Source organism: Anomaloglossus baeobatrachus, chromosome 8, assembly GCF_048569485.1.
Source record: "Anomaloglossus baeobatrachus isolate aAnoBae1 chromosome 8, aAnoBae1.hap1, whole genome shotgun sequence".
Classification (NCBI taxonomy): domain Eukaryota; kingdom Metazoa; phylum Chordata; class Amphibia; order Anura; family Aromobatidae; genus Anomaloglossus; species Anomaloglossus baeobatrachus.
The window spans coordinates 161,828,380-161,849,240 of NC_134360.1; the positions used below are offsets into that span (position 1 = coordinate 161,828,380).

General features: G+C 48.4%; 1 protein-coding gene across 1 annotated transcript in view; it reads left to right on the forward strand.

Moving 5' to 3' along the window:
- ASPM (assembly factor for spindle microtubules) overlaps positions 1–20,861 on the forward strand; it is a 189,962-nt gene that overhangs the window by 53,409 nt on the left and 115,692 nt on the right. The window contains exons 5-11 of the mRNA XM_075322190.1: positions 250–357; positions 2,353–2,499; positions 3,673–3,918; positions 4,917–4,984; positions 6,464–6,605; positions 6,832–6,962; positions 8,338–8,513. Of these exons, the coding sequence (XP_075178305.1) occupies positions 250–357; positions 2,353–2,499; positions 3,673–3,918; positions 4,917–4,984; positions 6,464–6,605; positions 6,832–6,962; positions 8,338–8,513 (1,018 nt within the window). The remainder of the gene's footprint in view (positions 1–249; positions 358–2,352; positions 2,500–3,672; positions 3,919–4,916; positions 4,985–6,463; positions 6,606–6,831; positions 6,963–8,337; positions 8,514–20,861) is intronic.

The window sequence follows — 20,861 nt, forward strand, 5'->3', positions numbered from 1 at the left end:
AGATCATAGTGGGATCTAGAGAGTCGGACTCGCGTGACCCTAAAGAGGATCAGTGAGTATACTAATGCACTCGCCTACATGCACATTTACACAATTCCCGGGAGTGGTCCTTTAAGTCGTGTGTGTGTGTATATAATACTTTTTTTTTTTTCTGTGTTTTTGTATACTTCTATTCTAGCCATATAAAGTACACTTTGTGTGAGTTATCAGGGCCGCAGTAATTCTGTCCTCCTCACGTTTCTGCTGTAGATCGCCTGGAGCTGCCACAACTGCAGTCGGCCGTCACGTTTAAGAGTTCCAAGAGAGTTGTTGCTGTTCCCCAGTCCAAGCTGACGTTTATGAAGCCCCCAAAAACAGGTATCTGATGTCCCTCTAAAATATGGGTCAAGTCAGTTGGCTTTCTATTTTGGATTGTAAAAGCTCCTATCCCTGTGATACTTCAATTATCTTTTCATTTTTATATATTTTTTTACTGATTATATATATACATTGTATTCAGTTTACCTCTGTAGAGCCTGAAAACAATAGTAACCCCTGAAAGTCATTTACACTCAGACTGGCTGCTGTACCTGGTTACATTAACCCCTTGACGACCATGGACGGATATATCCGTCATGGAGCGTGTCCCGTTAAGCCCCGCCCCCTGCCGCAGGCAGGCGGCGGTCGGCACACATCAGCTGTTTTCAACAGCTGACGTGTGCCTGCTAGCCGCGGGTGGAATCACTTCCACCCGCGGCCATTAACCCCTTAAATCTTGCTGCCAAAGTCTGGCAGCAAGATCTAAATGCGCGCGGCCATGTTTTTTACTTACCGCCGCCCCCACCGGAAGTCACGTGCGTGATCACGTGACTATCGGTGGTTGCCATCGTAGCACAGGGTCATGTGATGACGCCTGCAGCTATGATGTTTCACTTTCGTTTTCCCTCAGCACGGAACAGAGGGAAAATGAAAGTGACTGTATCTGCTGTTTACCGCTGTATAGCTGTGATCAGCAGATAGATAATAGCGATCAGATTGCTGATCGCTATAGCCTCCTAGGGGGGCTAGTAAAGTAAAAAAAAAAAAAGTTTAAAAAAAAACAAAAAAAACCTAAAAGTTCAAATCACCCCCCTTTCCCCCCATTGAATATTAAAGGGTTAAAAAAGAAATAAATATACACATATTTGGTATCGCCGCATTCAGAAATGCCCGATCTATCAAAATATAAAGTCAATTAATCTGATTGGTAAACTGTGTAGTGGCAAAAAATTCCAAACGCCAAAATTACGTTTTTTGGTCGCCGCAAGTTTAACGCAAAATGCAATAACAGGCGATCAAAACGTAGCATCTGCGCAAAAATGGTACCATTAGAAACGTCAGCTCAAGATGCAAAAAATAAGCCATCACTGAGCCACAGATCCCAAAAAATAAGAACGCTACGTGTTTCAGAAAATGGCGCAAATTGTGCGCCACTTTTATTGGACAAACTTGTGAATTTTTTTTAACCCCTTAGATACAAGTAAACCTATACATGTTTGGTGTCTACAAACTCGCACCGACCTCAGGCATCATACCCACACATCAGTTTTACCATATAGTGAACACCGTGAATAAAACATCCCAAAAACTATTGTGCCATCACACTTTTTTTGCAGTTTTTCGACACTTGGAATTTTTTTGCTGCTTTCCAGTACACCATATGGTAAAACTTATGGTTTCATTTAAAAGTACAACTTGTCCCGCAAAAAACAAGCCCTCATATGGCAAGATTGACGGAAAAATAAAAAAGTTACGGCTCTCGGAAGAAGGGGAGCAAAAAACAAAAACGCAAAAACGTAAAGTGCCCCGGGGCTGAAGGGGTTAAAGCATCACTCCAGCATATCTTTCTTAAATTTCCACGCTGCAGTGGTACTATAAATGTAAGTTCCCTGCCCCCGGTCTTATACTCACCTGCTGCTGTCCTCATTCATTTTATGTGTCAGTCTCTCAGTTTGTGACCTGCCGGCAGCTACGGTGTTTCATGGAGTGCGCCGGAGGTCTCAAGTCAATACAACTCTGAGGGCCTGGTTCTGGCTCTCAGAGTTTTGAGCATTGAGAGATTGTGATGTAATTTCTGGCCAGCCAGTTAGACGCTACAGTCAGAATATGGTGCGACGTCAAACAGGTTAAGACGCCGGAGGGTGAGTATAAGACAAGTAGGCAGGGGACGTGGACTCCAGCGGTGAAAAAAAAAAAGAAAAACCCAGCTGGCGTAGTGTTCTAACTCCCTGCTGTATTACTATGACTCTGCCTGAATGCAGGCTGTGTGCGCTGATCATTTCTGTATAGTTAGGACGATACTCGCTCATTGAAAACCAATTTTGCATTTTTCAGTTATCCCTCGACATCCAATGCCATTTGCTGCCAAAAACATGTTTTATGATGAACGGTGGATGGCAAAGCAGGAACGGGGCTTCACCTGGTGGCTGAACTTTATTCTCACACCTGATGACTTCGCTGTCAAAACAGATTCTATGAAAGGTTAGTATGGTAATCTGTACGGTAGTTTCACCAAAGTTTAAAGGAGTATTCCCACATCGGACATTTCTGATATATCCACAACATGTCGTAAATGTCTAGTAGATGCGGGTCCCACCTCAAGGATCTGCATTGATCTCAAGAAAGGAGTCCTCCTTATGCTGCAAGGAAATCAGAGGTGGCAGCCTATGCACAGCTCTCTCCGTCCTATGGAAGTTCCAAAATTATCCAAGCATGCTTTCTCATAGAGAAACGAAAGGTGCACATGCGCTGCCACCTTTTTACTCGGAGTTGTGCAAGTTTACATAGAGCGGGAGGAGCGAAAATTAATTTAGCCTGGCTAAAGAAAATAAAACAAAAACACACGGGCTGCATGCACACGTCCACGTAAAGGGTCTGTGTGCTGACTTTTTTTTTTCTTTATAATATATATGTCTGAGGGCACACAGACCCACTGAGTATGTCCTATTCTGATCTTCAAAATCTGATGTGAATAGGCCATGCTCAGAGATTTACGTATATCATCCTTGGAGCTGTCATTTTCATTTATGTCTGAGTAGATCCATTCACCTCTATGGGTCCGTGCACTGTCTGATAAATCGGCAGCATGGATGTGTGAATGCAGCATCACTTGTGTTTTCTGAGTTTAAATCTCTGCTCTTTCTATGCTTAGGAGTCCAGGGGGCAGTTTCATTTGAATGATATCCAGACTTCCCCCTTATAAGTGTGCATACGGAGACTGCGATCAGGCAGAGTAGGATCAGGCGGAGTAGAACCACCCACTGGACTCCTAGGACCAGAATGAGCAGAGGTGTAAATGACATTACCAGCCATAGAATTTTGTGGGTAAAGTGTCTTCATCTCATTCTGCTTGGCTCACCCTGCTCTGTAAGGTGCCGCCGGCAGATTGGACTTCATCATGAACACATTCACAGGTTCCTCCAAACTCCAGTCCTCAAGGCACACCAACAATGCATGTTTTCAGGATTTCCTTAGTATTGCACAGGTGATAATTTAATCACCTGCAAAGGTGCTGAATCCAACACCCATGCAATGCTAAAGAAATCCTGAAAACATGCACTGTTGGTGTGCCTTGAGGACTGGAGTTGGGAACCTCTGCCTTACACCATTGTGCGGTTGTTTCTTGGTGTGTAATCTATTTCCTTCTCTCAATAGTTAATGCAGCTGCTTTGATCCTCGGGGCTGAGAACAATCATAAAGTGAGCGTGCCAAAGGCTCCTACCAAGGAGGAGGTTTCCTTGAAAGCGTACACAGCTCGTTGCAGGCTGAATAGGCTGAGGAGATCCGCCTGCCGCCTCTTCACCTCCGAGCCTGTGGTGAGAGCTATACGAAGACTAGAAGTAGAGATCGAAGCTCGTCGTCTTCTTGTCAGGAAGGACCGACACCTGTGGAAGGACATTGGTACGGTGAACGCTGCCGTATTCTATGCTTTTATTACACATTATCCAGACCTTAATGATGCCGTGACTGCTTTGTATGTGTGTACCATACATCTGGATAAATCTCTCTACAGAGTCATTTTAGTAGCAGCTTAAGGAACATTGAGAATGTAGGATCCATATCCAGAAGTGTGTATTCTCCCCTGACGCCACCTGTTTACCCCCAAAACCTTCTTATATTCTCCCCCGCAGTACGTAAATCTGGCCGGGCCGGTCCGATGGGCATTTTTGCTGTGCTGCAGCGTCTATCACTCCTCTCCTTCGCTGATTGCTGTTCGTTTCCTCTGAGTGACATGGATGATGCCTCCTGCGTCCAGCACATAGCCATGAGAGCTCTCGTGCCTACTCATACACATCGCTGACTTGTGCATGTTGCTCTGCCCTGCTGTGGGCAGAGCCTAAAACATAAGTGCACATGTGAGAGCCGGCAATGTGTTTGTGTAGGTGCACGATTTCCCCAGGCTATGTGGATGGCAGAGGAGGCATCATCCACGTCAATCAGAGGAAAAGGACAGCAATCCGTGGCGGAGAGGAGGGATAGACTCCTCGGCAAGGACGCCCATTGGACTGAACTGTCCAGATATACATACATCACTGGATAATATATAAAGGGGCATGATAATATGGAAAAGGGGCTGACAAGTCTAGGGAACGAACACCCCTGTCAAGGGCCCTGATTAGCATAGGGAAAGCGAGATTTAGAAGACATTTCTTTTTAAACATTCATATTAGTGAATAGCTTTATACAGGGCTGGTAAGGGAGGAAATTTGGGAAAATAGGTATCAATGCTGCTGGGTTGGAGGGCATCGGGGGCATAAGATTCCCTTTAATTGTTCTGTCAGTGAGTGACATTTTGTTTTAGGTTTCATAAATTGTTGATCGCTTTGGTATTATGTAACTTTAGAAATGTCAGTGTGAATGCACACCATGTACACTTCAGTAATGGATCTATTTTCTAGGTGAACGTCAGAAAATCCTGAACTGGCTGCTGTCCTATAATCCATTGTGGCTCCGGGTAGGGCTGGAGGTAATATCTTCACTGCACACTTGGATGAGTACAGTTTTCACAAGCTCATATCTAGATTTTGGCGCTGCTGCTGGTTACAGATTACATGTCCATTGTCATTCCCGATACTCCTTGTTCTTTTTCAGGGTACACGTCCATAGTCTTTCCAGGTACTCCTTGTTCTTATCAGATTTGTAAGCACTCTGCAGTTTGGGTGTATTCACCCAAGTGTTAGATCCGTAGATTCCTGGGCAGAACTATTCTATTTCCCGTATCCCTGCACAACAGGGACCACATGTTTTCTCAAGTTCACGCTCTACCTCTCCGAATTGTATCTTTATAGGGAACCAACCAGCAGGATTATCATATATCAAGTAAAGCCAGTGCTATACTAGCACTAAGATGCTGAATGTAAACATATATTTTGTTCAGACATTGGATGTTTTGTTTCAGAAATATGTGCAAGTTAAGATCCAGCAATGCACTGCTAGTAGATTGACAGGTGCAACAGGGGCGGGATTATGTGGGTCAGGTCTTGCTATCTATTCCCACCTTTGTCTGCCTACCTGGACCGGAATTAACGTCTATGATGGCGACAGGGGGAGGAAAAACAAAAGGAATGGTTACATTCAGCATCAGAGTGCCAGAATAGCACTGACTTTATTTTATAAATAAAAATTCTGATGGTTGGTTCCCTTTTAAACCAGAGGTTTATTTTAATCAAACTTCTTCGGTTATTTGTGATAAAATAGGCAGTGTTGGAGTTGGACCTGTCACTTTCTCAAAAGAATTAAGGGCTCATTCAGATGACTGTTCTGCTTGTCCTAGTCAGTTCCTTCTTTTTTGCTGACCTACTGACAGGACCATCTTTTTAATGTCTGTTGTGTAGGATCGGATGACACACGGAAACACTTCCGTGTGCATCTGATCCTACAAAAAAAAATACATGGGATTCTGTATGTCCGTTCCGATATTATGTAACTAATAGTGTAAAGAAAAGCACTCATTCCGAGAGAATAGCGAGGATGCGGGTGGGGGGGGGGGGGCATCCTCGCTATTCTCTCACAATGAGTGCTTTTCTTTACACTATTAGTGGCTGATCTACATTTTCTTCCTTGAAAGAAAACGAGGATAAAAAGTGGATAAAACGTCTGCGCTGCTGTGCCAAAAAAGAGTTAATTCCAAGTATGAGCAATGCAGGGTGGTTTATTCTACGCGTTTCGGAGATAACCCCTCTCCTTCATCAGGAGATCCACCAAAAAAATTGAAGTTAACTCTTTATTGGCACAGCAGTGCGGACGTTTTACACTTTTTATCCTTGTTTCTGCCTTTGGCATGTGGAGTCTGCAGCAGCTGATACATGCTTTAATACTGGTTGTGTGTCATACAACCATCTCAGGTGAATGGTTTTCATTAACCCTTACTACTGTTATCCTGGTAAGACCCTATATGCACCTTTTCTATCCACCGTTTTTTTTAATACATTTTCTTCCTTGGCAGACTATATATGGAGAGCTGATTTCATTGGAAAGTAATAGTGATGTCACTGGTCTCGCTTTGTTCATCCTGAATCGCTTGCTGTGGAATCCAGACATTGCGGCAGAATACAGACACCCCTCAGTGCCCCACCTGTATCGGGACGGTGAGTATTCGGGTCTTGTTACTGTACCCTGTGGCCTATTAATGCTGTAGATTCTAGCAGCTAGCCTTTCTGTGCAAATGGCCCAGATCTTGTTGGAATAAATACCCATAAATGCATATACCTCTGGCCTACGTTTCGATGTCTCCACTACCTGGCTCCTGCAGTTTATCCTGCCCTATGATAATGTCTTGCTGAGTTTTCATGTCTTTAATTATATCTTTTTTAGGCCATGAAGAGGCTTTGTCGAAGTTCACCTTGAAGAAGCTGTTACTGTTAGTTTTCTTCCTTGATTACGCCAAACAGTCCCGACTCATCGATCATGATCCCTGCTTGTTCTGTAAAGATGCGGAGTTCAAGGTGTGTAACTCGTAGTAATGAGCCGGGTTTAGTTTCCAGGCATGTGTAGTACTCCACGTGTGATGGTCTTAGCGAGAACTAGGTCCTGGAGAACTGAAATGGTAACTAGCTACATCAGCCATTCAGATTAAGGCTCCATAAAAATAAAAGCAATGTGTACTCCCATCCTGCGATGGCGCCGTTCATCGATATTCAAAATACAATTTGCCATTGGCAACTAGAATCCCTAAACTAAAGACTGATCTATTTAAAATTTAACTTTTAATTCATTATTTAAGATATAAGGACATACAAATTAAAACCACTAAACATTGTGGTCTGTCTCTGATTGATATAAGTAATTGTTTCTTCTGGAATAGTTTCTTGTCCAGACCGAAGTCTGTGAATAATCTCTATATCATTCTTATTAAGTCTGACAGCTGAACCAGCGAATCATCCTGCGGCATTTAAAGGGAGACACATTCCTCTCAATATAAGAGGCCCTTCTTTCTCCTCACATTAAAAGATATAGATTACTATTGGTTGATATTGCTGTCAGTATTCAGTTCAGACTATAAAAGGTCCTTAAACACAGAGTAAGTCAGTATTAGCCTCAGCCCCCTGATGACGCCAGTGTGGTGAAACATGTTGGGGAGGCTACTGCTTTATGTCTTTTTAAATAGCAAACATCAGTGGTCAGACTTAATAAGAATGATATAGAGATTATTCACAGACTTCGGTCTGGACAAGAAACTATTCCAGAAGAAACAATTACTTATATCAATCAGAGACAGACCACAATGTTTAGTGGTTTTAATTTGTATGTCCTTATATCTTAAATAATGAATTAAAAGTTACATTTTAAATAGATCAGTCTTTAGTTTAGGGATTCTAGTTGCCAATGGCAAATTGTATTTTGATTGCTATTTACCCCTACGCTGACAGAACGATTTTTCAGTAGTTCATCGATATTGGCACTGTTCTTCCAGTGGGTGACGTGACTGTGGCTGCTATTCTCACATGGCACAATCTGTGGTTGCTGATTGCTCTGACTGAATATTGGTAAGCTGCAGCCGGCACTGATTGCCCTCAGCGGTCACCTCACATACCAGCAATGGCCGTGCAGACGTCAATGGAAGAGCACTGCTGCGGGAGGAGATCACACATTGAATAAGCTGGGGTTGTCAAGTAGTGGACAACCCTGTTATCTGCCAACACTGAACCTGCAAAAAAATAAATGTTCCTCAGGAGAGGACTGTCAGTCACACTGGATTCCCACTGAAAACCATACATAGGACAATAGGATGAATCCTTGCTCTCAGCTATTATCCAGTTTTATAATTATCTGTAACTATTTTGCTACAGAATGTTCTCATTCTCATGGTCTTCTTTGCAGGCTAGTAAGGAGCTGCTGTTGGCCTTCTCTCGGGATTTCTTGAGTGGGGAAGGAGATCTCTCGCGCCACCTTGGCTATTTGGGTCTAACCGTTGGCCATGTCCAGACTCCTCTAGATGAATTTGACTTTGCAGTGACAAACCTGGCTGTGGACTTGCAGTGCGGTGTGCGACTAGTGTGAGTAACTTCACCATTGTATATCCTGTATTGTGTGTACTTCTAGGTCCTCTCCATACAGAGACGTTCTTTGCTGTCGGTACCAGTTATTCAGGTGCTTATATGTGGCCTGTATTATGGCCACAATATTTGGCCCCACAGTTCTCCTAAGATGTGTGGTTCACTACAACCGTGGGAAGTCCTAGAATTCATTATGTATTATGTCCATGTGAATATGGTCATAATGTTCCTGAGAAGAGGCTACGGTCCCCCTGCCTTAGTACACTTGAATTTCAGGCTGTGTTCACATGTCGGTTTTTCGCTTTTAATTATACAGTGGAACCTCGCTTAACGAGTAACCCAGTTAATGAGAATTTCGCTTAACAAGCAAAGTTTTCTGTAAATTTGTAACTTGGTTTACGAGAAAGCTTTGCTGTACGAGCAAAATCCTCACCGCACACACTTCTGGTTCCATACATCCACCGCGTTTTGACGTGCTCTTGCAGTCCACACAAGCACGCACAAAACACACACAAACACGCACGCACACACATACAGTATTATGCTCACCTTACCTTCCGTTCCATCGCCGGTCTCCTGGTTCTTGTAGTTCGCCGGCTCATTGCGACGAGGGAGGAATCCTCGCGGCGAACTAAAAGACCCAGGAGGCCGGCGATGGAAAGAAAGGTAAGGTGAGCATAATATGTGTACCTTCAGTTCCATCGCCGGCCTCCTGGGTCCTGTAGTTCGCCGCTCCAGGATGTGTATCGGCAAGCATGGCGACGAGGCAGGAATTTCGGCTGTCAGACGCTACTCAAAAGGCAGCGCGCTGACCAATCAGAGGCAAGCGGCTCCTGCCTTTGACGTCAGCTCTCTGGGTGCGGAAGTTCCGCCCTCGTCGTGATGGTAACCCGATACACGGCCCGTACTAGCGAACAGCAAGTCCCAGGAGACCGGCGAGGGAACGGAAGGTAAGGTGAGCATAATAGGTGCGCCTGCGTGCGTGCTTTTGTGTGAGTTTGTGCATGTGTGGAATGGCACAATAGGGGACCAGGATGGGACATTTAACTAGTTGTGGAACGAATTGTCTGCATTGCAATGATTTCCTATGGGAAATCTTGCTTTGCTGAAATGAGTTACTTGGTTAACAAGCATAGTCCCAGAACGGATTGTTCTTGTTAACTAAGGTTCCACTGTATGTTTGAGGAGCATAAAAACAGAAATAAGTTACATGTAAAGGAACCATCCACATTAATAGCTCTTATTTATCCTCTAAGGTCATCAGGTTGTATTTGTTCTTTCTGATGTGTCTTTTTCAGATGGATAGAGATTTACCAATCAGAAATCCCCAAACTAGTGCAGGCAATAAACACCAAGGAAGGAAATAGTGACCCAAATCAAGCAAATCATTATAATAGTAATAATAAAATCAAAATCTCTTTATTTTAAATATTACAGGCAATAAACAGACAAATTAAAAAATAAAATAGTGACCGGGATATACGCAATAAGCAGCCGCAATTACAAAAGTGACAGTGCTGATGTAGTATGGTTATCCATTCCTTGACATAAAATGTCCAGTATAAAAGTTAAATACATTATGAACAAAGCAGGGCAACATGACAAAATAATATATATGGGGGCTATTGTGAGTACGTAGTGGAGTCCCCAACAAAACAATGTTATATGCCTGGCAACCCTGCTACAGCATAGTTTGAATGGAGGCAAGGAAGGGGTAATAAGTGAATGACAAAAAATAGTTATTACCTTAATGTGTAAGTGCTGCTGTATTGTGCTGCCTAACCCAACACGTTTCGTCTATCAAAGACCTCTTCAGGGGGTGCTGGTGGCATTTTTTTCTCTCTATAACCCAATCTGCTGATGAAATGGACACAACTTTTTTCCCTTTAATTAAAGGCTGAGATTTTAAAGGATTTTCATCCTCTATCATATTTTCTTCAGCGCTCTATTGGGAGACCCAGACGATTGGGGTATAGCTACTGCCCTCCGGAGGCCACACAAAGCACTACACTAAAAAGTGCAAGGCCCCTCCCCTTCTGGCTATACCCCCCCGTGATATCACGGGTTCTCCAGTTTTAGCTTTGTGTGCGAAGGAGGTCAGACATCCATGCATAGCTCCACAGATTTTGGTCAGCAGCAGCTGCTGACTATGTCGGATGGAAGAAAAGAGGGCCCATATAGGGCCCCCAGCATGCTCCCTTCTCACCCGTGGATGGTGTTGTAAGGTTGAGGTACTTATTGCTAGTACAGAGGCCGGAGCCCACATGCTGTTTTCCTTCCCCATCCCCATGAGGGGCTCTGGGTGAAGTGGGATCTTACCGGTCTCCAGGCACAGAGACCGAGCTCCATCCACAGACCCGGAGAACCTGCTGGATATGGAGCTGAGTATCGTCAGGGACAGGGCCCTGCTACATCAAGGTACTCTGTGTTCCCATGCACATCGCGCCCACACACACCAGCATTGCTGGGAGTGTTAGTGCGCCGGGGACAACAGCGCGGAGCGCTGGTGCTATTATTCACTGCAGCTTTGCTGAGTGAATTTATGTATTGAAAACGGCCGCGCCGGCCGCTGCTGGTTGTTTTTTACATTGTGGCGCGGCTGGGACTTGTGGTGCGCCGGGGGACTTCGGCGTCGGCCGTGCACATGGGACGGCCGCGCTTATTACTAGAGTCCCCGGCTTTGCGGCCTAGTTTTCGTTTCGTTCCCGCCCCAGCCCTGCCAGTCAGAGGAGGGGCGGGACGCTGTACAGTAGCTCAGCGCAGGGAGCTGGAGTCTGCTTTGCATTCTCCAGCCCCCTCTCACTGAACACAGTGAGACGCCGGGTTCCCGCTCTTGGCTGGGGCTCGCCCACGGCCCGCCCCTCTGCACAGGACGGGGAAGAGAAGCCGGCAGCCATTATGGTTTCCACTCTGGGAGAACGGAACCAGTCACAGGTTTTTGGTCGACCTCGCACCCGCTCTTGTGCGGGCGGTAAGCAACTGACACCACTAATGCTGAAGTGGGCTTTTGGGCTGTGTGCTGATATGCTATGCACTGTACTGTACTGTCGCTATTCTGGGCAACAGCAGCAAATAAGCAATGCTGCTGAGGCACAAGCTTTCAATGCTTCTTCGTTTGCATGTGCTGCAGTGTTTACTGTCAGATTGGGCAACAGCAGCAGTAGAGCAATTTGTGCTAAGGCACAAGCTTTCAATGCTGCTTCGCTTGCATGTGCTGCACGGTTTATTGTTATGATATACATTCACTGTATGTCGCTATTCTTGGCTAATGCGCCCAGATAAACAGACAAAAGCAGCAGTAGAGCAATGGTGCTACGGCACAAGTTTTCAATGCTGCTTGACTTGCATTGGCTGCAGTGTTTACTGTCATGCTTGTATGCTATACATTCACTGTATGTCGCTATCCTTGGCTAATGTTCCTGGATAAATAGACAACAGCAGCAGAAAGGCTAGGGTGCTAACGCGCAAGCTTTCAATGCTGCTTGGATTGCATGGGCTGCAGTGTTTACTGTCATGCTGTATGCTATACATTCACTGTATGTCGCTATCCTTGTCTCATGCTCCTAGATAAATAGACAACAGCAGCAGAAGAGCAAATGTGCCAAGCCACAAGTTTTCAATGCTGCGTGTACTACATGTGCTGAAGTGTTTATTTGTACTTCATGCTTGTATGACTATTCACTGTACGGTCGCTATCCTCGGCTAGGCTCTTAGATAGCTAGACAACAACAGCAGAAAAAGACAAGTTGCCAATGCACGGGCTTTCTATGCTGCTTGTACTGCATGTCATACGGTTTCAGGACCCCCAGTGCGTGCAATTGCTCAACCGGGGTCTCTGCTATATGTGGCCAAAGGAACCACCTGTGATCTCTGTCCAGAGACAGGGACGAAGTTGCAGTTTTTCCGCTGATATATTGTCTGTGACTATGACTGACATCTTACAGACTTTGCACCCCAAGCAGACCGTGGGCAATATGGTTGCAATGACCCTGGCCGCCCTGATCTGGAGCATCTCAAGGCGCCAGAGTGATTCCAGGCATCCCAGAGAGCAGGCATCCGACACGGTCGACAGTCCCAGATGGCCTCAGCGGGCTCGCTGGCATTAGCCCTCGACTACATCACTGGGCAAGGTCCCAGCTGGAGTACTCTCTGTACGATGAGGCAGACGTAGCTGTTCAGGACTCTGTTCCTGACACCGCTCTCAATCCGGATACACCGGATGGTGACGCTATAGTGAATAATCTTATTGCGTCCATCAACGAAAGGTTGGGTATTTCTCCCTCAACTCCTCCAGTGGAGGGGTCAGATTCACAGCAAGAGAAATCTCTATATATTGAGTACTTGTTTAGCACTCTGACTCCAGAGACGCAGTCCAGAAACGACACGCTTATCACGATAAGCGTTTCTCTGACCGTATTAATGAGACACGTGTCGCTCCCCCTGACGTGGTCAAGCGCTAGACCCAGTATCCAAATGTGGATCCCCCAATCTCCATGCTTGCAGCTAGATCTATAGTTGTAGTGGTGGATAGGACTTCACTTCAAAAGGCCATTGACAGGCAGATTGGCCTCTGGTTGCAATCTGTCTATGAAGCTATCGGCAGGTCGGCTGCTCCGGCAGTCGCAGCCGTGAAGGCACTCCAAGCTATTTCAGCTAGTATTGCGCAGAGGGTCGCTGTCACAGGTACTCTCGGTCCCAGCAGCGTCTTTAACTCGCAATGTCGGCATGGCGAATCATGCTGTTATTGCTGTCCGAGACTCTACGAGCCAGACGTCAGTGGCATCCGCCAACTCCGTGTTTTTACGCAGAGGCTAGTAGTTGAGAGATTGGAACAGAGGCTGCTTCCAACGAAGTGCTTAACCAGGTTGCCTTTATCTAGTGATAGTCTGTTGGTAAGGGTTGAATGAAATCATTCAACTATCCAAGACGACTCAAAAAGCCCAGAAGGGCATAGATTCCTAGCGGGCTCAATTCACGCCCGGGGAAGGCAGCCGGAGGATCCGCTACCAAAGCGTTTTCCTCATAATTTTCAGCCCTCTCACTCCGCAACCGCGGGGGGGCAGACTCCCCCGCTTTAGCGGCATTTACCTACCGCAGGTTGAGGGCCTGTGAGTGAGAGTCAGTTTGTTTTCAAACTACCGCACCGACCGAGCCGAGGCTCTTCTGCAGGCGGAAAGAGCCGTAATCCCTGTTCCTCTTCAGGAACCAGATACGCATTTTGCCCCGACCTGGTCGTGGTGCCAAAATAGGACGGCTCCTTCCGTCCCGTTCGGGACTTTATACTGCTTAACGAGCACGTGAAAACCAGGCGGTTCCGGATGGCATCACTCCGCTCCGTCATTGCCTCTCTGTCTCAAGGAGTTTCCTAGCTTCAATAGACATCAGGATGCTTACCTACACGTGCCGATTGCTCCGAGGCACCGGCGTTGGCTACGATTCGTTATTAAAGACGAGAATATTTCGTTTCGTAGCCATACCCTTTGGCTGGCGACAGCCCCACGGGTGTTCACCAAGTTCGTGGCAGCAGAGGGAGCAGTCCCGCGCTCTCACGGTCACTCTGTGATCCTTTACTTGGGCAATCTACTGGTCAAGGCACTCTCCTTTACAAGCATGCCAACACAACCTGAACATGGCGCTGGACCCTTCCCAGAGTTTCGGGTGGGTCTTCAACTTGTCAAGGTTGAACCCAATCGCTGGCATCTCCTGGAGAGTTTTCACACTCTCTCAGCGATAGTGAAGCTTCCGCTGGACAAACAGCGTTCACTACAGACGAGGGGACAGTCTCTCCTTCAAGGAGGCGCCTCATCCAGAGGCGAGTTTTAGCTTTTCCAGACGGTCAAAGACCATCTTCAGAGGAGTCCACTCTTCAACTCAGTGGTCTGGAGCTCTGGGCAGTGTATCTTGCACTGCAAGCCTTCCTGCAGTGGCTGGAATGCAAATAGATCCGAATTCAGTCGGACTATCCACAGCGGTGGCATACACCAACCACCAAGGCGGACTACGCAGTCGACAAGACTCCCAAGAGGTCCGGCGGATTCTGCTATGGGTAGAAGACAGAGCATACACCATATCAGCTGTTCACATCCCGGGCGTACGACACTAGGAAGCAGACTTCCTCAGTCGCCAGGGCGTGGACGCAGGGGAATGGGCTCTGCACCCGTTTGTTTGCAAGAATTCTGTAGACGCAGGATGAAGACGGACGTCGACGTCATGGCTTCTCGGCAACAACAAGGTCCCGATTTTCATGACGCGGTCTTACGATCAAAGAGCTCTGGCGACAGGCGCCTTGGCTCAGGATTGGTCACAGTTCCAGCTACCGATTGCTGCCACACCATCCTCGTCGCCCCAGACTGGCCGGGGAGGTCGTGGTACCGTGATCTGTGGCATCTCACCGTCGGTCGACCGTGAGCACGGCGTCATTGCCACCATGAGACGGGCTAGCCAGCCGCGGTCTGCCAAGATCTACCACAACTCGTGGAAGATATTCTTATCTTAGTGTTCTGCTCAGGGAGGGTCTCCCTGGCCATCGGCATTGCCTACTTTGCCTTCCCTCCTGCAATCTGGTTGGGAAAGAGGTTGGTCGCTCGGCTCCCTTTAAGGGCAAGTCTCGGCACTATCCGTGTTCTTTTCAGAAGCGTCTAGCACGTCTTCCTAAGGTGCGCACGTTACTACAGGGGGTTTGTCATATTGTGCCCCCGTACAAGCGGCCGTTAGATCCATGGGATCTGAACAGGGTACTAGTTGCTCTCCAGAAGCCGCATTTCGAGCCTCTGAGGGAAGTTTCCCTTTCGCACCTGTCACAGAAAGTGGCCTTTCTGGTTGCGATCACGTCGCTTCGGCGAGTGTCTAAGCTGGCGGCTCTGTCATTCAAGGCTCCCTTCCTAGTGTTCCACCAGGACAAGGTAGTGCTGCGCCCTATTCAGGAGTTTCTCCCTAAGGTTGTATCCGCGTTTCTTCTTAATCGGGATATACCCTTTCCTTCCTTTTGTTCTCATCCGGTTCTCCGGTATGAAAAGGATTTACAGTTGTTAGTTCTGGTGAGAGCACTCAGAATCTACATTTCCCGCACGGCGCCCATGCGCCGCTCTGATGCATTTTTTGTCCTTGTCGCTGGTACGCGCAAGGGGTTGCAGGTTTCTAAAGCCACCATGGCTCGATGGATCAAAGAACCAATTCTTGAAGACTACCGTTCTGCGGGGCTTCCGGTTCCTTCAGGGCTGAAGGTCCATTCTACCAGAGCCGTAGGTGCGTTTTGGGCATTACGACACCAGGCTACGGCTCAACAGGTGTGCCAGGCAGCTACCTGGTCGAGCCTGCACATTTTTTCACCAAACATTATCAGGTGCATACCTATGCTTCGGCGGACGCCAGCCTAGGTAGAAGAGCCCTGCAGGTGGCAGTGGCTTCCCCATAGGGGAGGGCTGTCTTGCAGCTCTAACATGAGGTATTTCTTTACCCACCCAGGGACAGCTTTTGGACGTCCCAATCGTCTGGGTCTCCCAATAGAGCGCTGAAGAAGAAGGGAATTTTGTTACTTACCGTAAATTCCTTTTCTTCTAGCTCTTATTGGGAGACCCAGCACCCGCCCTGTTGTCCTTCGGGATTTTTTTTTTGTTGTTTGCGGGTACACATGTTGTTCATGTTGAACGGTTTTTCAGTTCTCCGATGTTACTCGGAGTTAATTTGTTTAAACCAGTTATTGGCTTTCCTCCTTCTTGCTTTGGCACTAAAACTGGAGAACCCGTGATATCACGGGGGGGTATAGCCAGAAGGGGAGGGGCCTTGCACTTTTTAGTGTAGTGCTTTGTGTGGCCTCCGGAGGGCAGTAGCTATACCCCAATCGTCTGGGTCTCCCAATAAGAGCTAGAAGAAAAGGAATTTACGGTAAGTAACAAAATTCCCTTCTTTTTAGCACTGTGCATATGCTGAGTATACTAGAGGTGTCCTGGGTTCAAGTCCCACCAAGGACAACATCTGCAAGGAGTTTGTATGTTCTCCCCGTGTTTACGTGGGTTTCCTCCGGGTACTCCGGTTTCCTCCCACACTCCAAAGACATACAGATAGAGAATTTAGATTGAGAGCCCCAATGGGGACAGTGTTCCTGATGTATGTAAAGCGCAACAGAATATCTTAGCGCTATATAAAAATAAAGATTTATTTATTATTTCTTTATCGTTCCTTTGGGAGACCCATACCATGGGTGTTTAGCTTCTACCTCCCTCTGAGCTTATACACCCCCTGGTAGCCAGTCCTAGCCAGTTTATTGCTTTGTGTCAGGAGGCATACATCCACACATGCACTCTCATCTGATTTGTTTGACTTTTGGAAAGAGTTTGAAGAAAAGCGGGTCCATGTCTGGACTCCCGGCATGTCCCTTCTCACCCCACTGTGTCGGCGGTGTTGTTAAGGTTGATTTACAAGGCTGCAGCCTTACATGCCGCGCTCCTTCACCATCCCTTCTGGGCTCTGGCTTGAAGTGGGAGCCAGCACGGTCTCCATGCCTGGCAGGAGTCCGGTCTCCATCCACAGCCCCTTGAGGATTCTGTTGGACCGGAGCACTCATCCCCAGGGACATGGCCCTGCGTCTCAGCAGCTAAGTACCTGAGACGTTTATGTTGGGGGTCCCGGTTCTTTATTGTAAGGGGAGAGTATGCTGTATGTGATTGTTTTAACTTTTCCGGCGGATTCTCTAGCTTTTGCCTGAGAACCGCGCCGATGGTGCCTGCTTGTCGGCCTCGCCGCTTAAATTTAGGCCCCGGCTTCGCCGGAGGCCTAGTTTCATTTTCCTGCCCTCGCATGTCACTCATGCAGAGGGACAGGTTCGGCTCCTCCCGGCGGCCGTTCTACACAGGGGAGGGACACTCCCCACTGCTGGGGCGTCCCTCCTTCCCTGCAGGTCTCTATAGCCCTCCAGTTCCCGCTCTTTTATAGGAACGCCCCCTAGTCATTTCTCAGGCAGAGTTCACTCTGCTCTGGGACATCCTGCATTCTGCATCTCTGCTGAGGTGCTGCGACTGGGGGACCGGGCTTCGGGATCTGGAGGGCACACAACACCGCGCTCAGTGGTCTGGTAAGCCACAGCGGTCTCCGGTTGTGAACCTCTGTATACCAGCAGCATGTCTCACACAAGGAGCAAGGCCCAGTGGTCTCTCAGGCTGCTGCTGCACCTGTGATTGAACCCCTGGTCTGGGTAGAGTCCTTTTCTAGGTCCATATCCCAGTCATTTGCTGAGTCCATGGGACTTTTGTCCAGGACTTTGATGAATATGCATCAGCCCCCCTCACAGGGTGCCTCTAATACTCTTGACAGAGGACTCCTATCCTCTGACCTCCGTCCATCAGAGCTCACGGAGGATTCATCATCTGATCCCAGACCCCGTCCTTCTAAGAGAAGGCGCAGGGTTTCCTCCCCCTCCCCATCCCACGGCTCTGTCTCAAGAGCTGACTCTCAAGATGAGGAGGATGCCCTCACTGGGGGCTCGGAGGCTATGTATCCCATCGATTTCTCTGAGGGTGACTCAGATCTTAGTGATTTGATTGCTTCTATTAATTCTGTGCTGGATCTCAATCCGCCAGTATCAGAGGAGCAACCCTCTCTTTGGCAGAAAAACATCAGTTTACCTCGCCTAAGAGAGTGAAGAGTGTGTTCTTTAACCACTCCAGTTTTCAGACCGCTGTGACCAAACCCAGGGCCTGCCCTGACAAACGCTTTCCAAAGCGTGGTTCTGATGACCGGTTTCCATTTCCACCTGAGGTGGTCAAGGAGTGGTCTCACTCCCCAAAGGTAGACCCTCCGGTGTCTAGGCTATCAGCCTGGACCGTTGTGTCGGTGGCTGACGGCACCTCACTTAAGGATTCCACTGACCGTCAGATTGACCTTCTGGCCAAATCTGTGTATGAAGCTGCAGGGGCCGCGTTTTCCCCGTCTTTTGCAGCAGTGTGGGCTCTCAAAGCCATCTCTGCTTCTCTAGAGGAGATGCATTCCCTCACCAAGGAATCTATGCCTGAGATGGTTACCTTAACTGCTCAGGCTTCAGCCTTTTCATCTTATGCCATGTCTGCCATGCTAGAGGCTGCTCACCGCACTGCGGTGGCTTCAGCTAATTCTCTTGTTATCCGCAGGATTTTGTGGCTTCGAGAGTGGAAGGCAGATGCTTCTTCCAAGAAGTTTCTTGCTGGGCTCCCTTTTGCTGGTTCACGGCTGTTTGGTGAACAGCTGGATGAAATCATTAAAGAAGCTACTGGCGGGAAGAGTACTTCCATGCCACAAACTAAGACCAGGAAACCCGCCCAGGGTAGGAATCAATCGAGGTTTCGTTCCTTTCGTTCCTCCAACTGGTCATCCTCTAAGCCTTCCGCCTCGTCCGCTAACTCAGCCAAGGATCAGAAATCCAACTGGCGCCCAAAAGCGCGTCCGCAGAAGACCGCAGGAGGTTCTGCCACTAAGGCAGCTTCCTCATGACTCTCGGCCCGCTCCAGCCACGTCCTTAGTCGGTGGCAGGCTCTCCCACTTTGGCGACGCTTGGTTAAAGCAAGTCTTCGATCAGTGGGTGAGAGACATCATATCTCACGGCTACAGGATAGAATTCTCTTCGAGCCCTCCAAACAGATTTTTTCTCTCAACTCCCCCCTGCTCCAAGGCCGCCGCCTTCTCGCAGGCCGTGGCGTCCTTGCAGGCAAACAGAGTGATTGTCCCAGTTCCCGCTCAGGAACGGTTCAGAGGTTTTTACTCAAATCTCTTCCTAGTTCCAAGAAAGGACGGTACCTTCCGGCCCATCCTGGATCTCAAGCTTCTCAACAAGCATGTCCGGGTGCGGCATTTTCGCATGGAGTCTCTGCGATCAGTCATTGCCTCTATGACCCAAGGGGAGTTCCTGGCGTCCATCGACATCAGAGATGCCTATCTACATGTGCCAATCGCAGTGTCACATCAGCGTTGGTTACGTTTTGCGATAGGAGAGGATCATTTCCAATTCGTGGCTCTCCCCTTCGGGTTAGCCACGACCCCTCAGGTATTCACCAAGGTCATGGCGGCAGTGATTGCGGTCCTGCACTTCCAGGGGTTAGCAGTGCTTCCTTATCTGGACGACCTTCTGGTCAAGGGTACATCCAGCACAGACTGTCAGCGGAGTGTTTCGCTCACTCTCGCCACCCTAGCCCGTTATTCCCTCAGGCGCCTGAGGCAGGTGCTGGGTCAAATGGTGGCCTCCATGGAGGCGGTTCCCTTTGCCCAGTTCCATCTGCGTCCTCTGCAGCTGGACATTCTCCGCTGTTGGGACAAGCGGCCTTCCTCCTTACAGAGGTTAGTGGCTCTATCGCCACGGACCAGGAGCTCTCTTCAGTGGTGGCTTCGACCCCTCTCCCTGTTCCAAGGGCGCTCCTTCCTGACTCCGTCCTGGGTGATTCTCACCACGGATGCCAACCTTTCCGGCTGGGGAGCGGTACATCTCCACCACAGAGCACAGGGCACTTGGACTCCGTCCGAGTCAGCCCTTTCAATCAATGTGCTGGAAACCAGAGCTGTGCTTCTAGCTCTCCTAGCCTTTCACCACCTGTTGGCGGGCAGGCACATTCGAGTCCAGTCAGACAACGCGACAGCCGTTGCCTACATCAATCACCAAGGCGGGACACGCAGCCGCCTGGCAATGTTGGAGGTCCAACGCAGTCTTCAATGGGCGGAGGACTCCAAGTCCACCATATCCGCAGTCCACATCCCTGGCGTAGAAAACTGGGAGGCAGATTATCTCAGCCATCAATCCGTGGACGGTGGCGAGTGGTCCCTGCACCCGGCAGTGTTTCAGTCAATCTGCCGCAAGTGTGGCACTCCGGACGTGGACCTAATGGCATCCCGTCACAACAACAAGGTTCCGGTTTACGTGGCTCGCTCCCACGATCCTCAGGCCTTCGCCGCGGACGCTCTGGTTCAAGACTGGTCCCAGTTTCGTCTGTTCTACGTGTTTCCCCCTCTAGCTCTCTTGCCCAGAGTCCTGCACAAGATCAGAATGGAGGGCCGTCGAGTCCTCCTCATTGCATCGGACTGGCCCAGGCGAGCTTGGTATCCGGATCTGCTCAAACTGTCCGTGGAGATGCCGTGGCATCTTCCGGACCGTACAGACCTGCTCTCGCAAGGTCCGTTTTTCCGCCCGAATTCTGCGGCACTCAAATTGACGGCGTGGCTCTTGAGTCCTGGATTTTGACGGCTTCTGGTATTCCTCCTGAAGTCATCTCCACTATGACTCGGGCCCGTAAGTCTTCCTCTGCCAAGATCTATCACAGGACTTGGAAAATTTTCCTGTCCTGGTGTCGCTCTTCCGGCCATCCTCCTTGGCCTTTTTCCTTGCCGACCCTT